Below are 22046 nucleotides of genomic sequence, written 5' to 3'. Positions count from 1 at the left end.
ATTGTTAGGGAGGTGAGTATAACTAGAAGGTATAAAAGATATATGGATCAGAAAGATTTGGAGATGTATGGACCAAATGCTGACAAATGGGACTAGCTCAAGGAGACATCACAGCAAGCATGGATGAGGTGGTCACAGGCTTGTTTCCATGCTGCATTGCTCTTCAAGACTCCATGATGAGATAGCAACCAATATAAAGTTTGTAAGCTACTTTTTAAAAAATATATACAGGTTCCATAGTCTCCATTTTTTCTGATAAGCATTTCCCATGTTGCTGGAAAATGGGAAATGTGTTTTGATAATTTGTTGGAGACATAATGGCAAATTTAGCAATTGGGCTATGAAACAGAAAACTCATGTTACACAAGTCACTATCCATTCTGTTGATACAACTGAAAACCACAAGACCATAAGACACAGGAGCAGAATTAGGCCATTTGGCCTATCAAATCTGTTCCACCATTCAATCATGGCTGATCCTTTTATTTTAAAAATCTCCTCCTCAACCCCAGTTCCTGGCCTTCTCCCTGTAACCTTTGATGCCATGTCCAATCAAGAACCCATCAATCTCTGCCTTAAATACACTCAATGACCTGGCCTGCACAGCTGCACGTGGTAACAAATTCCACAAATTCACCACCCTTTGGCTAAAGAAATTTCTCCACATCTGTTTTGAAAAGGCGCCCCTCTATCCTGAGGCTATGCCCTCTTGTCCTAGACTCTCCCACCACTGGAAAAATCCTCTCCATATCTACTCTGTCCAGGCCTTTCAACATTCAAAAGGTTTCAATGAGATCCCCCCGACCATCCTTCTGAACTCCAGCGGGAATAGACCCAGAGCCATCAAACGTTCCTCGTATGATAAATCTTTAATTCCTAGAATCATCCTTATGAACCTCCACTGAACTCTGTCCAATGCCAGCACATCTTTTTTAAGATGAGGGGCCCAGAACTGTTCAAAATACTCAAGGCGAGGCCTCACTAGTGCCTTATAAAGACTCAGTATCACATCCTTGTTCTTGTATTTTAGACCTCTTAAAATGAATGGTAACATGGCACTTGCTTCCTTCACCACCGACTCAACCTGCAAGTTAACCTTCAGGGTGTTCTGCACAAGGACTCCCAAGTCCCTCTGCTTCTCAGATTCCTGGATTTTCTCCCCGTTTAGAAAATAGTCCGCACATTTATTTCTACTACCAAAGTGCATGGCCATGCATTTTCCAACATTGTATTTCACTTGCGACTTTCTTGCCCATTCTCCTAATTTGTCCAAGTCCTTCTGCATCCTACCTGTTTCCTCAGCACTACCTGCCTCTCCACCAATTTTTGTATTATCTGTAAACTACAAAGCCATCTATTCCATCAACTAAATCATTTATATACAGCATAAAAAGAAGTGGTCCCAACTAGTCAATGGCAGCCAACCAGAAAAGGATCCTTTTATTCCCACTCACTGCCTCCTACCAATCAGCCAATGCTCTAACCACGTTACTAACTTTCCTGTAATACCATGGGCTCTTAACTTGGTAAGCAGCCTCATGTGCGGCACCTTGTCAAAGGCCTTCTGAAACCTAAATATACAACATCCACAACATCCCCTTTATCTATCCTATTTGTAATCTCCTCAAAGAATTCCAACAGGTTTGTCAGGCAGGATTTTCCCCTGAAGGAAACCATACTGACTTTGTACTATCTTGTCCTGTGTCACCAAATACTCTATCACCTTATCCTTAACAATTGACTCCAACATCTTCCCAACCACTGAGGTCAGGCTAACTGGTCTATAATTTCCTTTCTGCTGCCTTCCTCCTTTCTTAAACCCCTCCACTATGTAAATTAAAAATACAGTTACTACCTTTGTAAGAGCAGCAGTGTGATCTTCACCACAGCAAATGTAGACAATCTTTTGTGTTCGTAGGGATTTAAGCCGGGCAGGAACATATCTGTCTGGGATTAAAATATTTCCAGTAAATAGGTTTGAACAAAAAGGAGGGTTCTGTTGCTAGGAACTTTGATTTCAAAATTTAAATTGAAAATCTGTAAATATATAAAAGCTCCAAACACACTTGAGCATTGGCTTTTCCATGAAATGTAGCTGATCCCAGTTTTGCCGAACGATTTCTTTTTAGTTTGAAATCTAGTCAATTAAAATGCATCACATCTAACTCTACCCCCCCTCCCCCCAACATACCAATATATCAGGGTCTAATTTTTTGAATTTGTGTCATCAACTGAGACATCAAACTTTTAATTTTGATAATTAAACAAGTTCATAAGTCTAGTAAATAATAACATGAATAATAAACTGCATATCTGAAATTTTTAGATAAGAGAAGCCAGCTGGTTCCAGTAGATAACAATACAGTTAATTATAAAGACAACACTGTAGAGACACTAATTGTTTCCCTTCAAGTAAGAAGATTAGTGCTGCATGTAAAATGTACATATTTAAGAGAAAATTTGACAATTAAAGTCCAAAACAAGATCTGGTTAGCCTTCCCTTTAGTCATTTTTCATTAAATTGTAGCAAATGTTCCACAACAATTATTTGTTGGCTTCTTACTTTATCATCGCTAAATTTCATAACACTCACCAATTTCATCATTCAGGCCAAGCTGGCCAAATTTGTTGGATCCCCAACCAAAAATAGCCCCTGAGATTGAGAGTGCAAAACTGTGCGCTCCACCTGCTGCAAGCTGAACAAAAGGAACACCATTTAAAGATCTAACTGGCTGCGGCGATGGTTGCTTTCCAATATCTCGACCTAATCCCAGCTGCCCATTCTTATTCTGTCCCCATGAGAAAACTTGACTTCCTGAAAGAATTAAGAACAAAATAAACTAAGAAAATATAATGCATTATATTAGTTTCTTTCCACAACGTGCATTTAAACAATATAGTAATAGTGGCATGCATTTAAAATATATCGAACAGTATTGAGAAAGGTCTGGTTGTGATGTCTTACAAACGAGTAGTTATCTGTAATTTAACATGTAGAAACTAGCAACCTTGTGCCAGACATCAAGTTTTCAACACAAAGATTTTGCTTTTTGGAAAGAGTATCACCAAGTAACAGAACTAATTTCCCTTTGTCATTAACTAAAACAGCATTCACAGTGGCATCTGAATTAATAAACAGTGTATGCTCATTACGAGAATTTTTGGTTAAGAGCAGTAATACACAAATTAAAAAAACAGTACCACTTATTAACACTATATACTTTTACTTAATATATACTGTATTGGTTTATTACTTTCACATACACCAAATACACTGAAAAGCATTGATTTGGAGAGAAGATGGCCGCGCGATGGCAGCGCGCACGGCATCTCCAGTGATGACTATCTTTTATCTGTCAAGTAGGGGACCATGCACAATTCTGATTTGATGGAGACAGACTTGAGTGCATAGCGGAACATCTGGAAAACTTCTGAAATGACTGCTTTGCTACCGCTGCTACTGTGCGGTAACCGGAACCTCTGGAGCTGAAGGCCTCGAAATCCTCGGCTTGCGTGTTTCAGCGGCCGGGGAGAGGTTGAAGGCGCTCGGCAGAGGATGGCGCTCCGGAGGCTGTATCGGAGAGGCTGCTCTGAAGCTCGGAGTTTTAGGACAGATGGACTCAGGGTCGGCTGTTTCCAAGCTATCGGCAAGTTGATGGTGCCTGGAGGTTTATGGCAGGGAGATTCTCCCCTTTGCCACGCGTTGAGACTTTTTTTTTACTGTGCCTATGGACTGTTCTTCATCAAATTACGGTATTGCTTTGCACTGCTGTAACTATATGTTATAATTATGTGGTTTTGTCAGTGTTAGTCTTTGGTCTGTCTTGTTTTCTGTGATATCACGCCGGAGAAACACTGTATCATTTCTTAATGCATGTATAGAAACACTATCATTTCTTAATGCATGTATGCATTTCTAAATGACAATAAAAGAGGACTGAGTGTTCTCATTATCTAAAAAAAAACAATGCAGGTCATAAGTACACTGAGATAGTTAAAAGGAAAATAGAACACTGAATAAAGTGCAACAGTCAGAGAGAAAGTGCAATGCAGGTAGGCAAATGAAATACAAGAGCCACCACAATGAGATCAAAAGTTTATCTTTCAGTGCATGAGAAGACTAATAAAGAGTCTGATAGCAGGACAGAAGCTGTCCTTCAGCTTGGTGGTATGTGCTCTCAAGCTTCTCTATCTTCTACTCAAAGAGGGGAGAAGAGAGAATGATATAATTAGGAAGGGTCCTTGAGTTTGTTAGCTTCTTTCTCAAGACAGCTGGAAGTGTAGACAGTCAATGGAGGAGGCTGATTTGGGCTGGTTTCATAACTCTGCAATTTCTTGCGATCTTGGGCAGAGAAGTTGCCACATGAAGCTGTGATACATCCAGATAGGATACTGCACAAATATTAATGCCAGTTACTATTTAATAATAAATAACATTTTTCTCATATACTCAAATGCTACAACAAAGACTTAAGTTGTAAGTACCTCTTCATTTACCATGAACCTGTCCTCTTTACCAGATTTTCATGACTTATTCTATTACTTCCTTTTGCCATACTATAGAAATAGAATGTGTTCCAAACTCCATGAAAACCAAGCAGATGATATTGCAGAGAAAAGGACAAATTGACAAATGGAGGTAATGATCCACATATTTTAATTTTGATGGAAGCAAGTAAACAGAATATTTATTTCTCAGCTACATTTAGCACAGAGGTAGGCAGTTAATTGAAGTGACTTGGACTAATTGGCAAATAAAACTGATGAATATGCACTGCCAAAATCTTTCCTTACCTTTTGATAAAGCAAGAGAATGATGATAACCACAGGCCACTTGTACTATCTGTACTTCTACCAAAGCCTTTAAAGTCCTAAAGGAAAAAGACTAACATAAATGTTAAAGCTCGAGCTATTCAGGACACCGTGGCTGGGAGCAGTTGCTCACAACATTATGCTCATAAAAGCTCATGAAATAAATAAAGCAAAGGATTTAAAAACAAATACTCAGGCGAAATACATGGCCAAGCATAATCAGGAGATAAATAATGGCAAAATAGTTGGAAGAGCGGAGTGGCAATAATTATAACAAATGCTACAAAGTAATTAGAGCAGTGCAAATAAAGGAGATATAACTAAAAATACAGAATAGTAAAGATTACAAAATTCTAGTGGAAATTAGCTACAGATTTGTTATACAGTACTTAATGGGGAGCTGGTGTAGGAAATAAAAGAAATATGTTATTCAGAGATCAGGGATGGAAGTTAGAGAAGAATAAAGTTAAAATAATAAGCATAGCAGTGAAAGCAATGAATCTCTATTTTACACTTAGGGCACTTTTCTGGAGTGATATTCTTTAGAACCAAAGGGATAAGATTTGATAATGAGTAACAAACTAGCAGTGGTTAACAATTAGGTTGTAGAATAACATCAAGTATCTTTTAACCTGACTCAATTCAAACTAATACTTCAAAATGACTAACTTTAAAGGAATGAAAAACAGCTGAAGGTGTCAAATGCTTAATTTTTTTTTAGGAGTGAGTGAGCGAGTGCGCACGCGCACACACACACACACACACAAAACTGCAAAAGCCTTAAGGCACGCTAGATGTTTTGTTTTTAATGTTTAATCTTTTGCATTAGCGTATCAGTAGAAAAGAGCAAACTTTAGGTTTCCAAACATTAATTTTACAAAAAAAAGGTTAGAGAATTTTTTGTATTTCATCAAAAGAAAGTAACATATTAATACACTTTTCAATAAAAAAATTTGATTACTTTGTAGGTATATAGTGCAGTGCACGATTAAACAAAGATAACATACAGGTGCTTATGATCTGTGACATAATGAGTTGAATGAAGTAAACTGATTAATTGAAACAGAAACAGGTATAGAAAAGTCAAACTAGGCTAAGGACGACCAAACTGAAATGCAAGGGTGTGGCATATGTGACAGTTTAACCTTCAGATCATTAATTCTTATACCATGGCAAAAGTGAGGACAGCAACAAGACACAAGGCGGTCACCCTGAATCAGCAAGGTCTCTCCCAAGCAGAAATTTCAAGGCAGACAGGAGTTTCAAGATGTGCTGTCCAAGCTTTTCTGAAGAAGCACAAAGAAATGGGCAAGGTTGAGGACTAGGAAACTGAGCACAGCAGACGAGAGATGCACCAAACTGATGCCCTTTCTAAATCACATCACCTCTAAACTCACAGAAACCACTGGAACAAAGCACACCCATCCATGGTCAGAAGTGATTTTGAGTTGCTGCCAAAAAGCCACTTCTCCAAAATGGAAACAAAGCCAAGAGACTCACCTATGCACAAACACACAAGAACTGGGGTGCTGACCAATGGCAGCAAGTGCTCTGGACTGATGAGTCAAAATTTGAAAATTTTGGTTCAGACAGGAGGCAGTTTGTCCATAAAAGAGCTGGAGAGCGTTACATGGAAGAGTGTCTGCAGCGAACAGTGAAGCATGCAGAGGCTCCTTGCAGGTTTGGGGCTGCATTTCTGCTAATGGAACTGGTGATCTGGTCAAAATTAATGGAATCTTCAACGCTGAGAAGTACAAGCAAATTCTCAATCACACAATACCATCAGGGAGATGTCTTTTCAATCCGAACTTCATTCGCAGCAGGACAAGGACCCCAAACACATGACCAGGATTGTAAAAGAACTAACTTCTATGAAAAGAACATGAAGAAGCTCTGCAACAGATGATGGCCTCCAGAGCCCCGAGGCTGTCTGGGATTACCTGGAGAGACAGGAACAAGCGAGACAGCCAAAATCTGTAAAGGAACTGTATCAGGTTCTCCAAGATGCCTGGAACAACCTACCTGCCAATTTACTCGTAAAACTGCACAACTGTGTACAGGATTGATGCAGTTTCAAAGGCAAGGGTGGTCACACCAAATATTGATTTGATTTTTTTTTAACTGTTTATTGCTCTTCATAGTTTTTTTGATATTTGGAGATATTTCATTTTGAAAGCAGCTTTGCTTTACATAATTTTTATATATATAGGTGCCCAAGACTTTCCCCACAGTACTGTACATATACACACAGCTACAATGGAAATTTAAAAACATTTTGCTAACATACAAAATTAATATACAATTAAAAGGGCAAATTTCAATTGTATAGCTAAGTAATTTTTTGTTAATTGTTAATTGTGATTATTTTATTTTGAAGCCTTTTTATTATTAAAGAGGAGATTAATTTATCCACTGTTAACAGAGAAAAGAACTGAAAAGAACAGAATTTAAATCTCCATGACATTATTTCTATTTCAGGATACTGAAATAGGTGATGTTTAATCATAAATTTTCATAATTCTCTACACTGGGGGACTAAGTCTTTGCAGAGGAATTATGTTATTTAAAGGATATATCAGGAAACTACTGAGTTGGTACTTGCTGTTAAAAAAGGTCTTATCTAAGAAAGTGATCAAGGAGTTAATAACTCTATAAAATTGAATTGTACTAGACTCCTTACCTGGGAACTCGGACAAATTCTTCTGTTGTAATCAAACCCAACTGACCATCTTTGGCAAGGCCCCAAGCGAATACTTGGCCATTATCATTTAAAGCTAGAGTATGCATCTCACCACATGAAACAGCAGTAATATTCTGAGCATCCAAAGCGACAACTTGTTCTGCACATCAGAATAAAATGTAGGTTAGCAATCTTTTTTGTGCAATTTTAAAACTCATCTAATCATATTTTGTTAGAATCTGAACGAAATGCAATTCCAGTTAGTTCAGATTCTGGCAAAATATACGATTACCCGGGATTTATACAAAGATCACCTCATTGACACAAATTATTTTTCAGCCACGTGCAATAACAATTAGTAACTTACCCAAGGATGTTTCTCTTCATTAATTGATACTCTCCATTATCCTAGCATAATTGGCTTTTTAATAAGCAAATTATATTTCTGACTTAGACAACATTTGCTTTGTCAAATTGATGAATCACTTAGAAAAAGTCAACATGCCTGCCTTTTCTACTTCAGTGAATAACCTTGCAATGTTTTTCCACATGTTCCACTTAGTAGCCCTCTCATACAGCTTAGAAGCGTGTTTCAGTACAGCAACACGTCCCTTTGGCCCATCTTGCCCATGCCAATGATGATTATGTATACTAATCCCACTTCTCTGCATAAGGCCTGTATTCCTCTACACCTTTACTATCTAAACACATTCTAAATGTTGTAATAGTTTCTGCCTCCACTACGTCCTCTGTCAACTCAGTCGAAATAATTAACACCCTCTGTGTGAAAAACTTGCCTCTCAGATCTCCTTTAAATTTCTCCCCCTCCCCTTAAACCTGTGCTCTATAGTTCTGGATTCTTGTGCCCTGGAAGGAAGTTATTGACTATCCATCCTATCTATGACTCTCAATTTTATGAAGCTTTATAAGGTCATCACTCTGCCTTCCACATTCTAGTGAGAATAAACCCTTATCCAATTCCTCCTCATAGCTACATCACTTATTCCTGACAACATCCTGTTGAATCTCTTCTGCATACTCAATTTTGTTACCATATCTGTCCTGTAATGATACGACCAAAACTATACACAATATTCTAAGCAACACACATAAAAGTTGCTGGTGAACGCAGCAGGCCAGGCAGCATCTCTAGGAAGAGGTACAGTCGATGTTTCGGGCCGAGACCCTTCGTCAGGACTAACTGAAGGAAGAGTTAGTAAGAGATTTGAAAGTGGGAGGGGGAGGGGGAGATCCGAAATGATAGGAGAAGACAGGAGGGGGAGGGATGGAGCCAAGAGTTGGACAGTTGATTGGCAAAAGGGATATGAGGGGATCATGGGACAGGAGGCCTAGGAAGAAAGAAAAGGGGGAGGGGGGAAACCCAGAGGGACAGAGGGAGAAAAAGGAGAGAGAGAGAGAGAAAGAATGTGTGTGTATATAAATAATGGATGGGGTACAAGGGTGAAGTGGGGCATTAGCAGAAGTTTGAGAAGACAATGTTCATGCCATCAGGTTGGAGGCTACCCAGACGGAATATAAGGTGTTGTTCCTCCAACCTGAGTGTGGCTTCATCTTTACAGTAGAGGCGGCTGTGAATAGACATATCAGAATGGGAATGGGACGTGGAATTAAAATGTGTGGCCACTGGGAGATCCTGCTTTCTCTGGCAGACACATAGGTGTTCACTGAAACAATCTCACGCACATCTGCTCTCACTCCATCCTCCCGCTACCCCACTAGGAATAGGGTTGCCCTTGTCCTCACCTACCACCCCACTAGCCTCCAGGTCCAACATATAATTCTCTGTAACTTCCGCCACCTCCAACGGGATCCCACCACTAAGCACATCTTTCCCTCACCCCCACCCCCCCGGCTTTCCGCAGGGATCGCTCCCTACGCAACTCCCTTGTCCATTTGTACCCCGCCCCCCATCCCTCCACACCGATGTCTCTCCTGGCACTTATCCTTGTAGGCGGAACAAGTGCTACACATGCCCTTACACTTCCTCCCTCACTACCATTCAGGGCCCCAGACAGTCCTTCTGGGTGAGGGGACATTTCACCTGTGAGTCGGCTGGGGTGATATACTGCGTCCGGTACTCCCGATGCAGCCTTCTATATACTGGCGAGACCCGACGCAGACTGGGAGATTGCTTCACTGAACACCTACGCTCTGTCCACCAGAGAAAGCAGGATCTCCCAGTGGCCACACATTTTAATTCCACGTCCCATTCCCACTCTGATATGTCTATCCATGGCCTCCTCTACTGTAAAGATGAAGCCACACTCAGGTTGGAGGAACAACACCTTATATTCCGTCTGGGTAGCCTCCAACCTGATGGCATGAACATCGACTTCTCAAACTTCTGCTAATGCCCCACCTCCCCCTCGTACCCCATCCATTATTTATTTATATGCACACATTCTTTTCCTCTCTCTCCTTTTTCTCCCTCTGTCCCTCTCACTATACCCCTTGCCCATCCTTTGGGCTTCCCCCTCCCCCTTTTCTTTCTCCCTAGGCCTCCTGTCCCATGATCCTCTCATATCCTTTTTGCCAATCAACTGTCCAGCTCTTGGCTCCATCCCTCCCCTCCTCTCTTCTCCTATCATTTTGGATCTCCCCCTCCTCATCCCACTTTCAAATCTCTTACTAGCTCTTCTTTCAGTTAGTCCTGACGAAGGGTCTCGGCCCAGAACGTCGACTGTACCTCTTCCTAGAGATGCTGCCTGGCCTGCTGCATTCACCAGCAACTTTTATGTGTTGCCTGAAATTCCAGCATCTGCAAATTTCCTCGTGTTTGCACAATATTCTAACCAAAGTTTTGTAAAACTGCAATATGATGTCCCAACTCCTATTCTCAATGTCTCAGCCTATCAAGACAAGCATACCAAATGCTCTTTTCAGTACCTACCCATTAGTGAGATCACTTTCAGGGAGCTGTGGACTTGCACTCCAAAGAACCTATTTACTCTATGTATCCTAATAGAATTTGACATTCCAAAGCATATTACCTCACATTTGTCTGGATATTATCACACTTGCCACAGCTCCGCCTGATCTTCCAAATGATCTATGTCCCACTATATCCTTAGACAACCTTCTCTTTACAAAATTTATCATGTTGCTGACATTTTCATTCAAGTCTTTTATATATTCATCTACATCCTCAAAGTCTCCCTCTATCACTGAGTGTGATGTCATTGACATAATTGTTCCCTCAGACAAATCTTTGATGTAAATTTTGGTAACAGAGGCCCAGGCATCAATTTCTGTGGTACTTACCGGTCATATTCGTATTTTATGGTTTCTATCTGATAATTTTTCAATCCATGCTAGAATAGTAACTCTAGTGTTTTATACTCTTTGTTCAGCAACCTCCCACCTAGCATCTTATCACATGCCTGAGAATCCCCTTCATCTATTCCAATAGATAAAACCTCAAAAAAAAACTCCAATATATTAAGTAAATGGGATTTCCCTTCCATAAATCCATGTTTACTCTTTTCAAATATGTTATTGTTTTCTGTGCATGTTTCATATGAAATGTTGCATTTTGGGAAATCAAATGTCAAAGGAGAGCACTTAGCTAATTGCAGGATCATTAACTGCACCGATATACAGAACGATCCACGGCTCCTTGAAAGTGGCTACACAATTTGATAGTAATAAAGGCAGCATATGGCATGTATTCCTTTATTAATCCAGGCTGCCTGGAATAGAGGACATGCGCAGAGAGGAGAGGTTGAACAAAGTCAGATTGTTTCTTCCGGAATGACAGAGGCTGCAAGGAGACCTTATGAAAGATTACACGGGGTGGACAGCAAAGTGATTTTCCTCAATTATAAAATGTCTAAAACAAGGATGCATATTTCTATTTATTGTGAAGTGAGGTAAGTGCAAAAAGATATACAGGGCAAGTCCCTTTCCCCCACCCCGCAATGGAGAAAACAGAACAATGAGTGCTGAGAAAGCACAACCAGCAGTAGTGATGGAAGCAATTTTGAAAGGCTCTTAGACAGGCACACAAATAAGCAGAGAAGGAAGGGATCTTGTTTAGGTAGAAGGGACTAGTTTAGTTAGGCATTTATTTACTAGTCTAATTAGTTCAGCACAGCATCATTGGCTGAAGGACCTGTTCCTGTACTGTTCTATGTACTGAAATGATAACACCCAGGAACTTAAAGTTGCTGACCCTCTCCACCTGATCGCGCGATGAGAACTGGCTCATAGACCTCCTCTTGAACTCAAATATCAGCTCTTTGATCTTGCTGACATTGAGTAAGAGGCTGTTGTGGCACCACTCAGCTAAATTTTCAATCTCCTTCCTATATGCTGATTTGTCACTACGTTTGATTCCACTTATGACAATGGTTTTCCCAGCAAACTTAAACATGGCATAGGAGGTGCACTTAGCTTTACAGCCTTACATGCAAAGTGAGTAAAGGAGGTGGCGAAACACATAGTGTTGTGGTGCACCCGTGCTGATAGAGATTATGCTGGCAATCGGAACTGACTGATGATGAAATTGTTTCAATTTCCAGGCATCAGACCTGCAAAACAGTCACTGTATTCACAACTCTTTTGTAATAAGAGATTATAAAATGAACAGACAAAGAACAATAATCTCACAGCCCTAATCATGGAAACCAGCAACCTGCCCCTGGGTAGTACAGAACAGTGATTAGATCAGCCGGAGGGCACTGAGACTGGATGGTCTGTCTCCCTTTGACATTTTGCTTAACCTAATAGCCACTGCAGCACAGGCCCATCAATAGGTCCTCAAACAGAGAGTTAGTGCCACCTTCTAAATGCAAGGAAAACCTCTGAGATAGGTGGGAAATGGACTCCTCTACATTCCATCCCAAATAATATAGTCAGTAAGATAGGCCTAACAAAGTATCTATCACTTCATTAAGCATTTGCACCAGCCTTCTCATAAATGCCTCTCTATCATGATACAACAAGGTGTAGTCATCTATGCCCTGATGATTACATCTGCAGGAAATGCATCCAACTGCAGTTCCTGACTGACAAGGTCAAGGAACCTGAGCTGGATATACTCATCAGGACCATCTGTGAGGATAAAAGTGTCATAGATGAGAATTTTACTGAGGTGGTCACACCCAGAGTGCAGGCTTCAGATAATAGAAGGGTAGCCACTAGAAGTAAAGGGATTTAGCAGCAAGTGCTTTCTCTATACAATATTTGCTCTCTTGCAATTTATTGAAACATCTTTATACTTTATTGTCACCAAACAATTGATACTAGAATGTACAATCATCACAGCGATATTTGATTCTGCACTTCCCGCTCCCTGGATTACAAATCGATAGCAAATATTTTTTAAAAATATATAAATTATAAATAGAAAATAGAAAAATGGAAAGTAAAGTAGTGTAAAAAACTGACAGGCAGGTCCGGATATTTGGAGGGTACGGACCAGATCCAGGTCAGGATCCCTTCAGCAGTCTTATCACAGTTGGAAAGAAGCTGTTCCCAAACATCTTCTGAACTCTCTCATGCAACTGAAGATTTCCATCAGAACAACTAGGGTGGTATTAGCCCCATGAACCTTACAACAGGGAAACAGTCCCTTTGACTTATTCAGTCACCGCCAACCTTGATGCACATTTAAGCCAGTTGGCCCATTTCCCACTACCTATCCATGTACTTGTTCAAATGTCTTTTAAATGTTACGTATATTGCCTCAACCACTTCCTCTTTCTACATACAGGCCACCCTCTGGTTACCCCTATGGTTCCTATTAAACCTCTACCCTGTCACCTTAAACCTATGTCTGCTAGATTTTGATTCCTCAACCTTGGGAAAAGGATTGCGTACATATCTATGTTCTTCATGATTTTATACACTCATCTCCTGCACCAATGAATAACGTCCAAGCCTACTCAATCTCTCTATAACTCAACCACGAGTCTTGGCAACGTCCTCAAATCTTTCCTACTCTTTCTAGCTGCATCAAACTTTATTCACTCATAATTTAATTCATAGGGTTTCATAAATGAAAACACTTCATTTCGGTTAGATTCAATCCACCCATCTACAAGTAACCTCACCTATGCAAAACAAGCAACTGCTGCCAGATCACATGACAGGCCTCAAATCGCAAAGGCTAACACTAAATACTCTGCAGATGCTGGGGTCAAAGCAACACTCACAACACGCTGGAGGAACTCAGCAGGTCGGGCAGCATCCGTGGAAACAACACCTCATATACCGTCTAGGTAGTCTTCAGCCCCTTGGTATGAACATAGAATTCTCCAACTTCCGGTAATTCCCTCCCACCCTCCCTTCCCCTATCCCTATTTCACTCTGTCCCTCCCTCAGCTGCCTATCACCTCCCTCATGGTTCCGTCTCCTTCTACTACCCAGTATGTTTTCCCCTATTCCTTCTTCGCCTTTCCTGCCTATCACCTCCCTGCTTCCTCTCCCCTATCCCTTAATCTTTCTCCTTACTGGTTTTCCACCTGGAACCTTCCAGCCTTCTCCTTTCCACCCTCCCCCCACCTTCTTTATAGGGCCTCTGCCCCTTCCCTCTACGGTCCTGATGAAGGGTTCCGGCCCAAAATATTGTCTGATCATTTCCACGGATGTTGCCTGAGCTGCTGAGTTCCTCCAGCGTGTTGTGAGTGTTGCAAAGGCTAACAGGTTGGCTCAATTTGGAAAAGCACTGGCAGATATCTGGAGATCCTAGTCAGCCAGACAATGAGAAAGAAAAGACGGAGTACTCAAGACTCCAGACTTTCTCTGCACAAGGCATTTAGCTGCTACTAGGACCAACAACCTTCCTATCATTTCAGACGTAGCGCACGCAGTTTGTGCAAGCTCTCCCAGGACATGAAGATGGCAAAAGAAAGACAGGTCACCTGGAAATCCCTGTATTGCTTCTGCTTCCAGGCAGCTGTTCAGAGGTAGATTTATAAAAGCAGTATATTTCACCAGACTAGAGGCATGTGATGATAAGAGGCAATCTATGGGGAAAAGTTATTGTTTAACAGCTTTTTACCAAATAATATAGGGAAAAGTGCAAGAAATCAAACATAATAAAGGCTAATGTAATGGACTGTGGATCAGTAAAGGATAGAAAACTAATCACTGCTATAAACCTAATGTATAGTAGAAAAAAAAACAAAATGCAAAATAATAAAAGCAACCAATAGAATACTGGAAATGTACAGGTTACATTGCAAGTGTACAAAGTCCTCAATCAAATATAACTGATAATCTTAAGAAGAAAGCACCACAGATATACCAGAATATCTCCACATAGCCTTGGATCACCTGGACAATACAAATACCCATGTCAGGATGCCATTTATTGGCTATAGCTCAGCATTTAACACCATCATTCCTACAATCCTGATTGACAAACTACAGAACCTAGGTCTCTGTACTTCCCTCTGCAACTGGATCCTCAACTTCCTAAACGGAAGACCACAATCTGTGTAGATTGGAAATAACATCACCTCGCTGACGATTAACACTGGCATTCCAGAGGAATGTGTGCTTAGCCCACTGCTCCACTCTCACTACGTCCATGTGGCTAGGCATAGCTCAACTATCTATAAATTTGCTGATGATACAACCATTGTAGGCAGAATTTCAAATGGTGACAAAAGTGCATGCAGAAGTGGGATATACTAGTTAGTTGAGAGGTATTGCAGCAACTACCTTGAACCCAATGATAGCAAGACCAATGAGCTGTGTGTGGACTTCAGTAAGGGCTAGACCAGGGAGTACAAAGCAATTCTTAAAGGGATCAGAAGTGGACAGAGTGAGCAATTTCAAGTTCCTGGGTGTCAATATCTGTGAGGGTCTAACCTGGACACAACATATTGATGCAGTTATAAAGAAGGCAAGACAATGGCTATATTTCATTAGGAGTTTGAAGTGATTTGGTTTGTCAACTAAAGCATCCGAATGGTATGCGGGGGTGGGGGGGAGGCTACTACACAAGATTGAAATAAGTTGCAGAAACGTAAAATTAGTCAGCTCCATCATGGGTACCAGCCTCTGTAGTATTCACGACATCTTCAAGGAAGAACGGTGCCTTAGGAAGGCAGTGTTCATCATTAAGGATCCCCACCACCCAGGACATGCCTTCTTCACACTGTTACCGTTGAAAGGAGGTACAGAAGCCCGAAGGCACACACGCAGTGATTCAGGAACAGCTTCTTCCCCTCTGCCATCCGATTTCTAAATGGACATTGAACCCATTACTTTTTTGTTATTTTGCACTATACATTTCAAACTATTTAATCTTTAAAAATTATATATACACAAAAAAACACTTAATGTAAGCAACACACATCAAAGTTGCTGGTGAACGCAGCAGGCCAGACAGCGTCTCTGGGAAGAGGTACAGTTGACGTTTCAGGCCGAGACCCTTCGTCAGGACGAAGGGTCTTGGCCTGAAACGTCGACTGTACCTCTTCCTAGAGATGCTGCCTCCTGCTGCATTCACCAGCAACTTTGATGTGTGTTGCTTGAATTTCCAGCATCTGCAGAATTCCTCGTGTTTGCATACTTAATGTAACTCAGTTTTTTCTCTTTATATTTCATCATACTGCTGCCGTAAAAGTTAGAAAATTTCACGAAAAGTGCTGGTGATATTAAATCTGATTCTAATAGACAGTTATCAGAGGTCAAACTACAAGGATGATTATACAAATTCCCTGCAATTTAGAAGCAGCAATACAATGATTTTTTCAGGGATACTCAGGATAATTCATGTAGTGAGCTAGAACGAAAATTCTTGCCAGTTATGAAGTTTAGGACTGGTAGGAGTTAGGGCAGAATGAAAGGTCTAATAATTGGAGCAATCCCTGTTAGGTGCAAAACTAGAAACAATTAACTGTGCTTAAAGACTGATACAAGTCTTGAGTTCAGGGTCACTGGCAATTTATCAGATCTGGAAAAGCAAGCAAGCTGGAAAATTAAAGAGACAGGCCACTGGAATTTAAGCGATTTCATTGTTCTCCAATCCTCCAGAATCTACTTCCATCTACAAAACCAGGGCTCCATGAGCCAGTCCTCAGAGGATCAGTAACTTTAAATTCCTGTGTTATCATTTCAGAAGGCCTGTCTTGGGCCCAGTACGTAAGCGCAATTACAAAGAAAGCACAGCAGTGCCTCTACTTCCTTTAGGAGTTTGTGAAGATTGGACGTGACATCTAAAACTTTGACAAACATCTATAAAAATGTGGTGCAGAGTATATTGACTAGTTGCATCACAGCCTAGTACAGAAACACCAATGTCATTGAATGGAAAATCCTACAAAAAGTTGTGGATATGGCACAGTCCTGCATGGGTAAAGCTCTCCCCACCACTGAGCACATCAAGATGGAGTGCTGTTGCAGGAACGCAGTATCCATGATCAGGGACCCTAACCACAACAGGTCATGCTCTCTTCTTACGGCTGCCATCAGAAAAAAGGTATATCAGCCTAAGGACTCACACCATCAGGTTCAGGAACAGTTTTTACCCCTCAACCATCAGGCTCTTGAATCAAAGGAGACAACTTCACTCACCCCATCAAACTGTTCCACAACCCACTGACTCACCTTCAAGGACTCTTCATCTCATGCTCTCGATATTTATTGCCCATTCATTTATTATTTTCATTTCTTTTTGAGTTCGCAGTTTGTTGTCTCAGCCCGAAATGTTGACTGTACTCCCCCCGCACCCCCCCCCCACATTGATGCTGTCTGGTCTGCTAAGTTTCTCCAGCATTTTGTGTGTGTTGCTTGGATTTCCAGCTTCTGCAGATTCTCTCCTGTTTGTGAAAAGAACTGATGGGATTTACTCTGGTGAGACCTCACATGGATATAATGGGCTGAATGGCCTTCTGTCACAGCAAGAAGAATCCTCCTCTTCTAGGGCAATAGGAGAGGGCACAGTTTTAAGGTGCTTGGAAGTAGGTACAGAAGGAGATGTCACGGATTGTTTGTTTGTTAGTTACGCAGAGTGTGGTGAGTGCGTGGAATGGGCTGCTGGTGACAGTGGTGGAGGCGGATACAAAGGGTCTTTTATGAGACTCCTGGATAGGTACATGGAGCTTAGAAAAATAGAGGGCTATGGCTAACCCGAGATAATTTCTAAGGTACATACATGTTCGGCACAGCATTGTGGGCTGAAGGGCCTTTATTGTGCTGTAGGTTTTCTATGTTTCTATCTGGAAAGTGTACAGTGAAACAATATTACAAAAAAATAAGAGACATCTTGGGATTCAAAGTTGGTGGTGAAAGCATCAATAATTTCAGATATGCAGGTGACCCTGTGTTAATTGGAAGTACTACAAAACTTAATTGATATAATTGTTGAAGAAAGTGCAAAAATGGGTCTATCTATCAATCGCAAAAAGACGGAACGTATGGTGATATCCAAAAAGAAGGAGAATCCTATCTGCAGGTTGAGAATAAACCGGGAAGACACAAAACAAGTACAGAACTTTTGCTACTTAGGAAGCTGGGTGACATCAGATGGCAGGTGTGACATGGACATCAAAAGAATAGGGATGGCAAAAGACACCTTTACGAGAATGAAGAGTATACTGACCAATACTAAACTAGGCATGACAACCCGCCTCAGAGCACTGAAATGTTACGTTTATCCAGTTATGTTATATAGCTCAGAATGTTGGACAATATCTAGTAACACAAGGAAATGAACTGAAGCAGCAGAGATGTGGTTTTTGAGGAGGATGCAAAGAATATCATGGATGAAACAAATACCTAACGAGGATGTCATGGACAGAGCAAACACAAAAAGAGAAATAATGTATGAGATTATGAAAAGGCAACGTAACTTCATTGGACATGTGATTAGGAAAGAGAAGTTAGAATGCAGGGTAATTATGGGAAAGATTGAAGGGAAGAAAGCAAGAGGAAGGCAAAGACAAATGATGATGGATGCAGCAGCCAGAGAACTGGAAATGAATACCAATGAATTGATCCACTTGACCAGAAACAGGAGTGTGTGGGCAATGGCAGTCAAAGCTCAAACTGGGCATGGCACCTGATGTTGATGATGATGATGATCATCATCATCTGGAATGCACTACCTGGAAGAGTGGCAAAGCAAAGTTGCTAAAAACATTTACGAAGTGTCTTGATAAGCAGCTGATCCAGGAAAGAATAGAAGCTTATAGGCCAAGTGCAGGACATCAGCATTGAATCAGTGGGCACTCCTACTACTCAACTCAGGATAGGTGCTGCTGTTAGAAGATATGATATAGAAACTGACAAGAGGCCAAGACTTAGCTGCTAGAAATAGCCATTACCAGATACTGCTTGATGTGAATTTTACTTTCAATTTCCCTTTTTAATAGTATTCAACACCTCCCCCTTGAGTAAATCCAGCCCTTTGCAATGTTTATCAGAAACTCCTTTGGGTTTGGATGATATACACAATCAGTTCCAAATACTCTTTTATAATTTGGATGTAAGGAGCTCTGTCAAAATCAAAACTTGAGCATCAGTGAGCAATTTTTTTTTAAAAAAGGGCACTTGCCAACAATATTCACAATGCCTCCCAAGACATTCCTTATGACTTTGGTTTGATTTGTCAAGTTGGATACAGCTGTCTTTTACTTTATTTGAACAAGTGTAACTGGAATATTTCCCCACATTTCCCTGACATGTTCAAATGTTGTAGATACACTCAGTGGCTACTTTTATTGTACATGAAATCCCAGGAGATCAGCTGTTTCTGAGACTCAAACCATCATTCCACAGCCAAAATCACTTGGATCACATTTCTTTCCTACTCTGATGTTTGGTCTCGACCAAATCCGCATGTTTTCATGCAATGAGGTGCTACCCCATGATTGTCTGATTAAATATTTGCATTAACGAGGTGTAGAGGTGAACGCAAAAAAGTGGCCACTTAGTGTATACTAGATCTGTTCTTTGTTGTGTCTGTGCATACCTTGATTTGATGTGGAGTTGAAGTGAATGAAGAATGATTTTTCAAATGACAGACCAAGATAGGTCACTGTGTGCTACCTTGGCCAGAGGACTGTTAACAATAAATCAGCTATTACTTGTGCATTCATTTGGTGTGGATCTCTCACATTATTGAGGACAATTGAATAGCTCAAAAATTCTACTATCATTCATTACAATTTAAGACTAAATGGGGCAGAACTGTAGAATTTCAAATTGACCTGTTTGTTAGTGGGATTGCATGGCTTTGAAAGTAGTCTTGAAAGTAGCTTTGCTACAAACAGAAAGGGCTAGTTTTTGAGGTCAAAAATAAACATAGCTGGAACCCTGTCTGGAACTGCTAGGTATACTCCAAACCTATCCCATTTAGCAGAATCATGTTATAGAATACAAGGAACATGGAACTTCAAAGACTGTGTGATAGCCACTAATATTGTCATATTTCAGATGCACCTTTGACAAGCAGATTGGTGAGAGAGACTCCTCTCCTACTGGTTCCCCAATTTGACAAGCCAGATCCAGTGCTTCAGCTATATCCTTCAAGATTTAAGCTACCCATTCGAATGTTGATAGATTGCTGCTGAGGATAAGCATGCAAGTCCCCACTTCAGAGTACATTCTGTACTCTCACTACTCACCTGAAATTTGACATCAAGAATTACTGATTCACCTTCTGAGAGTGGACAGTTGGCAGTAACTAGCAAGAAGTTTCCTTGCCTATGCCTGATTCAGATCAATGTTGAAGATTTCCATTAATGCACTATATCTAAATTTAGTAGTTCTCTCAAAGATAAAGGATTTGACACCCAATACATACCATAGTATACCAAGATTATACATTGGATTAAAAAAGACTAATAGAAATTCCACCAATGCTGATACAAGTGTTCTTAGAATTGCACTGATGTAGATACAAAAACTTCCTTTCCTTTCACATTAAGAATCCAACCATTAACCCTGCATTCAACCTTACAAAGTGAATCATTTCACACTTTTCCAGGTGGAAACTCCATCTGTCACTTCTCAGCCCACATCAGCATTTCTGTCAGCGTCCCATTATAACCTATGACGACCTTCTGCACTATCTATAACACCAGCCTCCATGTCATCATTCCACTACCTCACCTAAGTCATATATATACATATATATATATATATATATATATATATATACACACATACACATATACACATACATATATATATAAAATCACAAAGAGCAGTGGTTCCAGAACAGATGCCTGTGGAGCACCACAGGTCACCGACGACCAGGCAGAATGCACTATCAACTAACACCCTCTCTGCCTTCTGCGGGCAAGCCAATTCCGAATCGACACCGCCAGGTTTCCCTGGATCCCACGCCTCCTGATTTTCTGAACAAGCCTAACGTGTATAATTTTGTCAAATGCCTTACTAAATCCCTTCAATGTTTAGTCAGTGCTTTCTGACACTGATTACTGTACATTCGCAGTTCGCCTCTACTAATTTTTCTCAAAAGCAAAGCAAGCTTCAATTCTTGCGCTGTATTTAAAATGACAGCTGGAAAAAAGTCGTTAGACAAGCATTACACGGGACCTGTATATTGAAATTTAGGGACTTACCTGGTCGTTTTCTTCCTTTTTCGTGTCCTAGCTGGCCCTGATCATTGCAGCCGCATGTATAAACAGTACCATCATCCAGCACAAAAACAGTATGCCTACGACCACATCCTACATCTTGAACCCTTCTGCCCTGGAAGAATTTGCACGTCCTCGGTTCCAAAACCACCTCTTCATCGATGCCACCCAGTCCAAGCTGTCCGAACGACGTGTTTCCCCAACACAACATGGCTCGGTCAGCAGGGAGGCACCTCTGTAGCTTCAGTCAACTTCCACCTCAGTAGTCGTACTGACACCTGCACAGATTTTTAACGTACATAAACATATTAGTCACCACCATGCAATGGAGATCAAACACAAGAAACACCCCGCCCATGAGAAGGTACCGCCGGGTCAACCTCCGTCCAGCAGCCAAGCCAAGCAGCAAGTTGCCCCACACAACTTTCCCAATGCAAAGGCCCAATGCGGCCTCAAAGAGCAAAGAAGACCGAACGTCCGCCGCAAACGACCTCCACTCCACCACCCTGTACATCTGTAACAGCTTAGTTCTGAAACAGACCCAGCTCTCTCAGATCTGCTCTGCACTGCACTGACCTGACACAACAGCTCTAAGCAACTGAAACCCTTCCGAAAGCACTAGAAGAACCTCCTCCCGCCGACTCAAACGACCGGAAGTGACGCCACAATTTACCGGTCACACCACGCCGGCGCAAAACGATGATAGCGCCCGACCGTCGATGTCCTTAGTGGGCATGCGCGCCGCGGGCGGGCTCGAGCCGCTTGTACCTCACGGGCATGAGCGCCGCGAGCGGGCTCGAGCCGCTTGTACCTCACGGGCATGCGCGCCGCGAGGAGGCTCGAGCCGCTTGTACCTCACGGGCATGCGCGTCGCGAGCGGGCTCGAGCCGCTTGTACCTCACGGGCACGCGCGCCGCGAGCGGACTCGAGCCGCTTGTACCTCACGGGCATGCGCGCCGCGAGCGGGCTTGAGC

The 22046-nt window shown here is 41.4% G+C and overlaps 1 protein-coding gene across 7 annotated transcripts in view; it reads right to left on the bottom strand.

Annotated features, from left to right (window-relative positions):
* herc4 (HECT and RLD domain containing E3 ubiquitin protein ligase 4) overlaps positions 1 to 21737 on the bottom strand; it is a 111428-nt gene extending 89691 nt beyond the window's left edge. For all 7 annotated transcript variants that reach the window (XM_072239162.1, XM_072239163.1, XM_072239167.1 and 4 more), the window contains exons 1-6: positions 21649 to 21737; positions 21058 to 21350; positions 7493 to 7652; positions 4795 to 4871; positions 2594 to 2815; positions 1856 to 1947 (exon numbers count right to left, since the gene is read on the bottom strand). In XM_072239162.1, the coding sequence (XP_072095263.1) occupies positions 1856 to 1947; positions 2594 to 2815; positions 4795 to 4871; positions 7493 to 7652; positions 21058 to 21283 (777 nt within the window). In that variant the 5' untranslated portion in view covers positions 21284 to 21350; positions 21649 to 21737. The remainder of the gene's footprint in view (positions 1 to 1855; positions 1948 to 2593; positions 2816 to 4794; positions 4872 to 7492; positions 7653 to 21057; positions 21351 to 21648) is intronic.
* Between the last annotated feature and the right edge of the window lie 309 nt (positions 21738 to 22046).

Source organism: Mobula birostris, chromosome 21, assembly GCF_030028105.1.
Source record: "Mobula birostris isolate sMobBir1 chromosome 21, sMobBir1.hap1, whole genome shotgun sequence".
Lineage (NCBI taxonomy): Eukaryota > Metazoa > Chordata > Chondrichthyes > Myliobatiformes > Myliobatidae > Mobula > Mobula birostris.
This window is presented reverse-complemented; position numbering and strand designations above follow the sequence as displayed.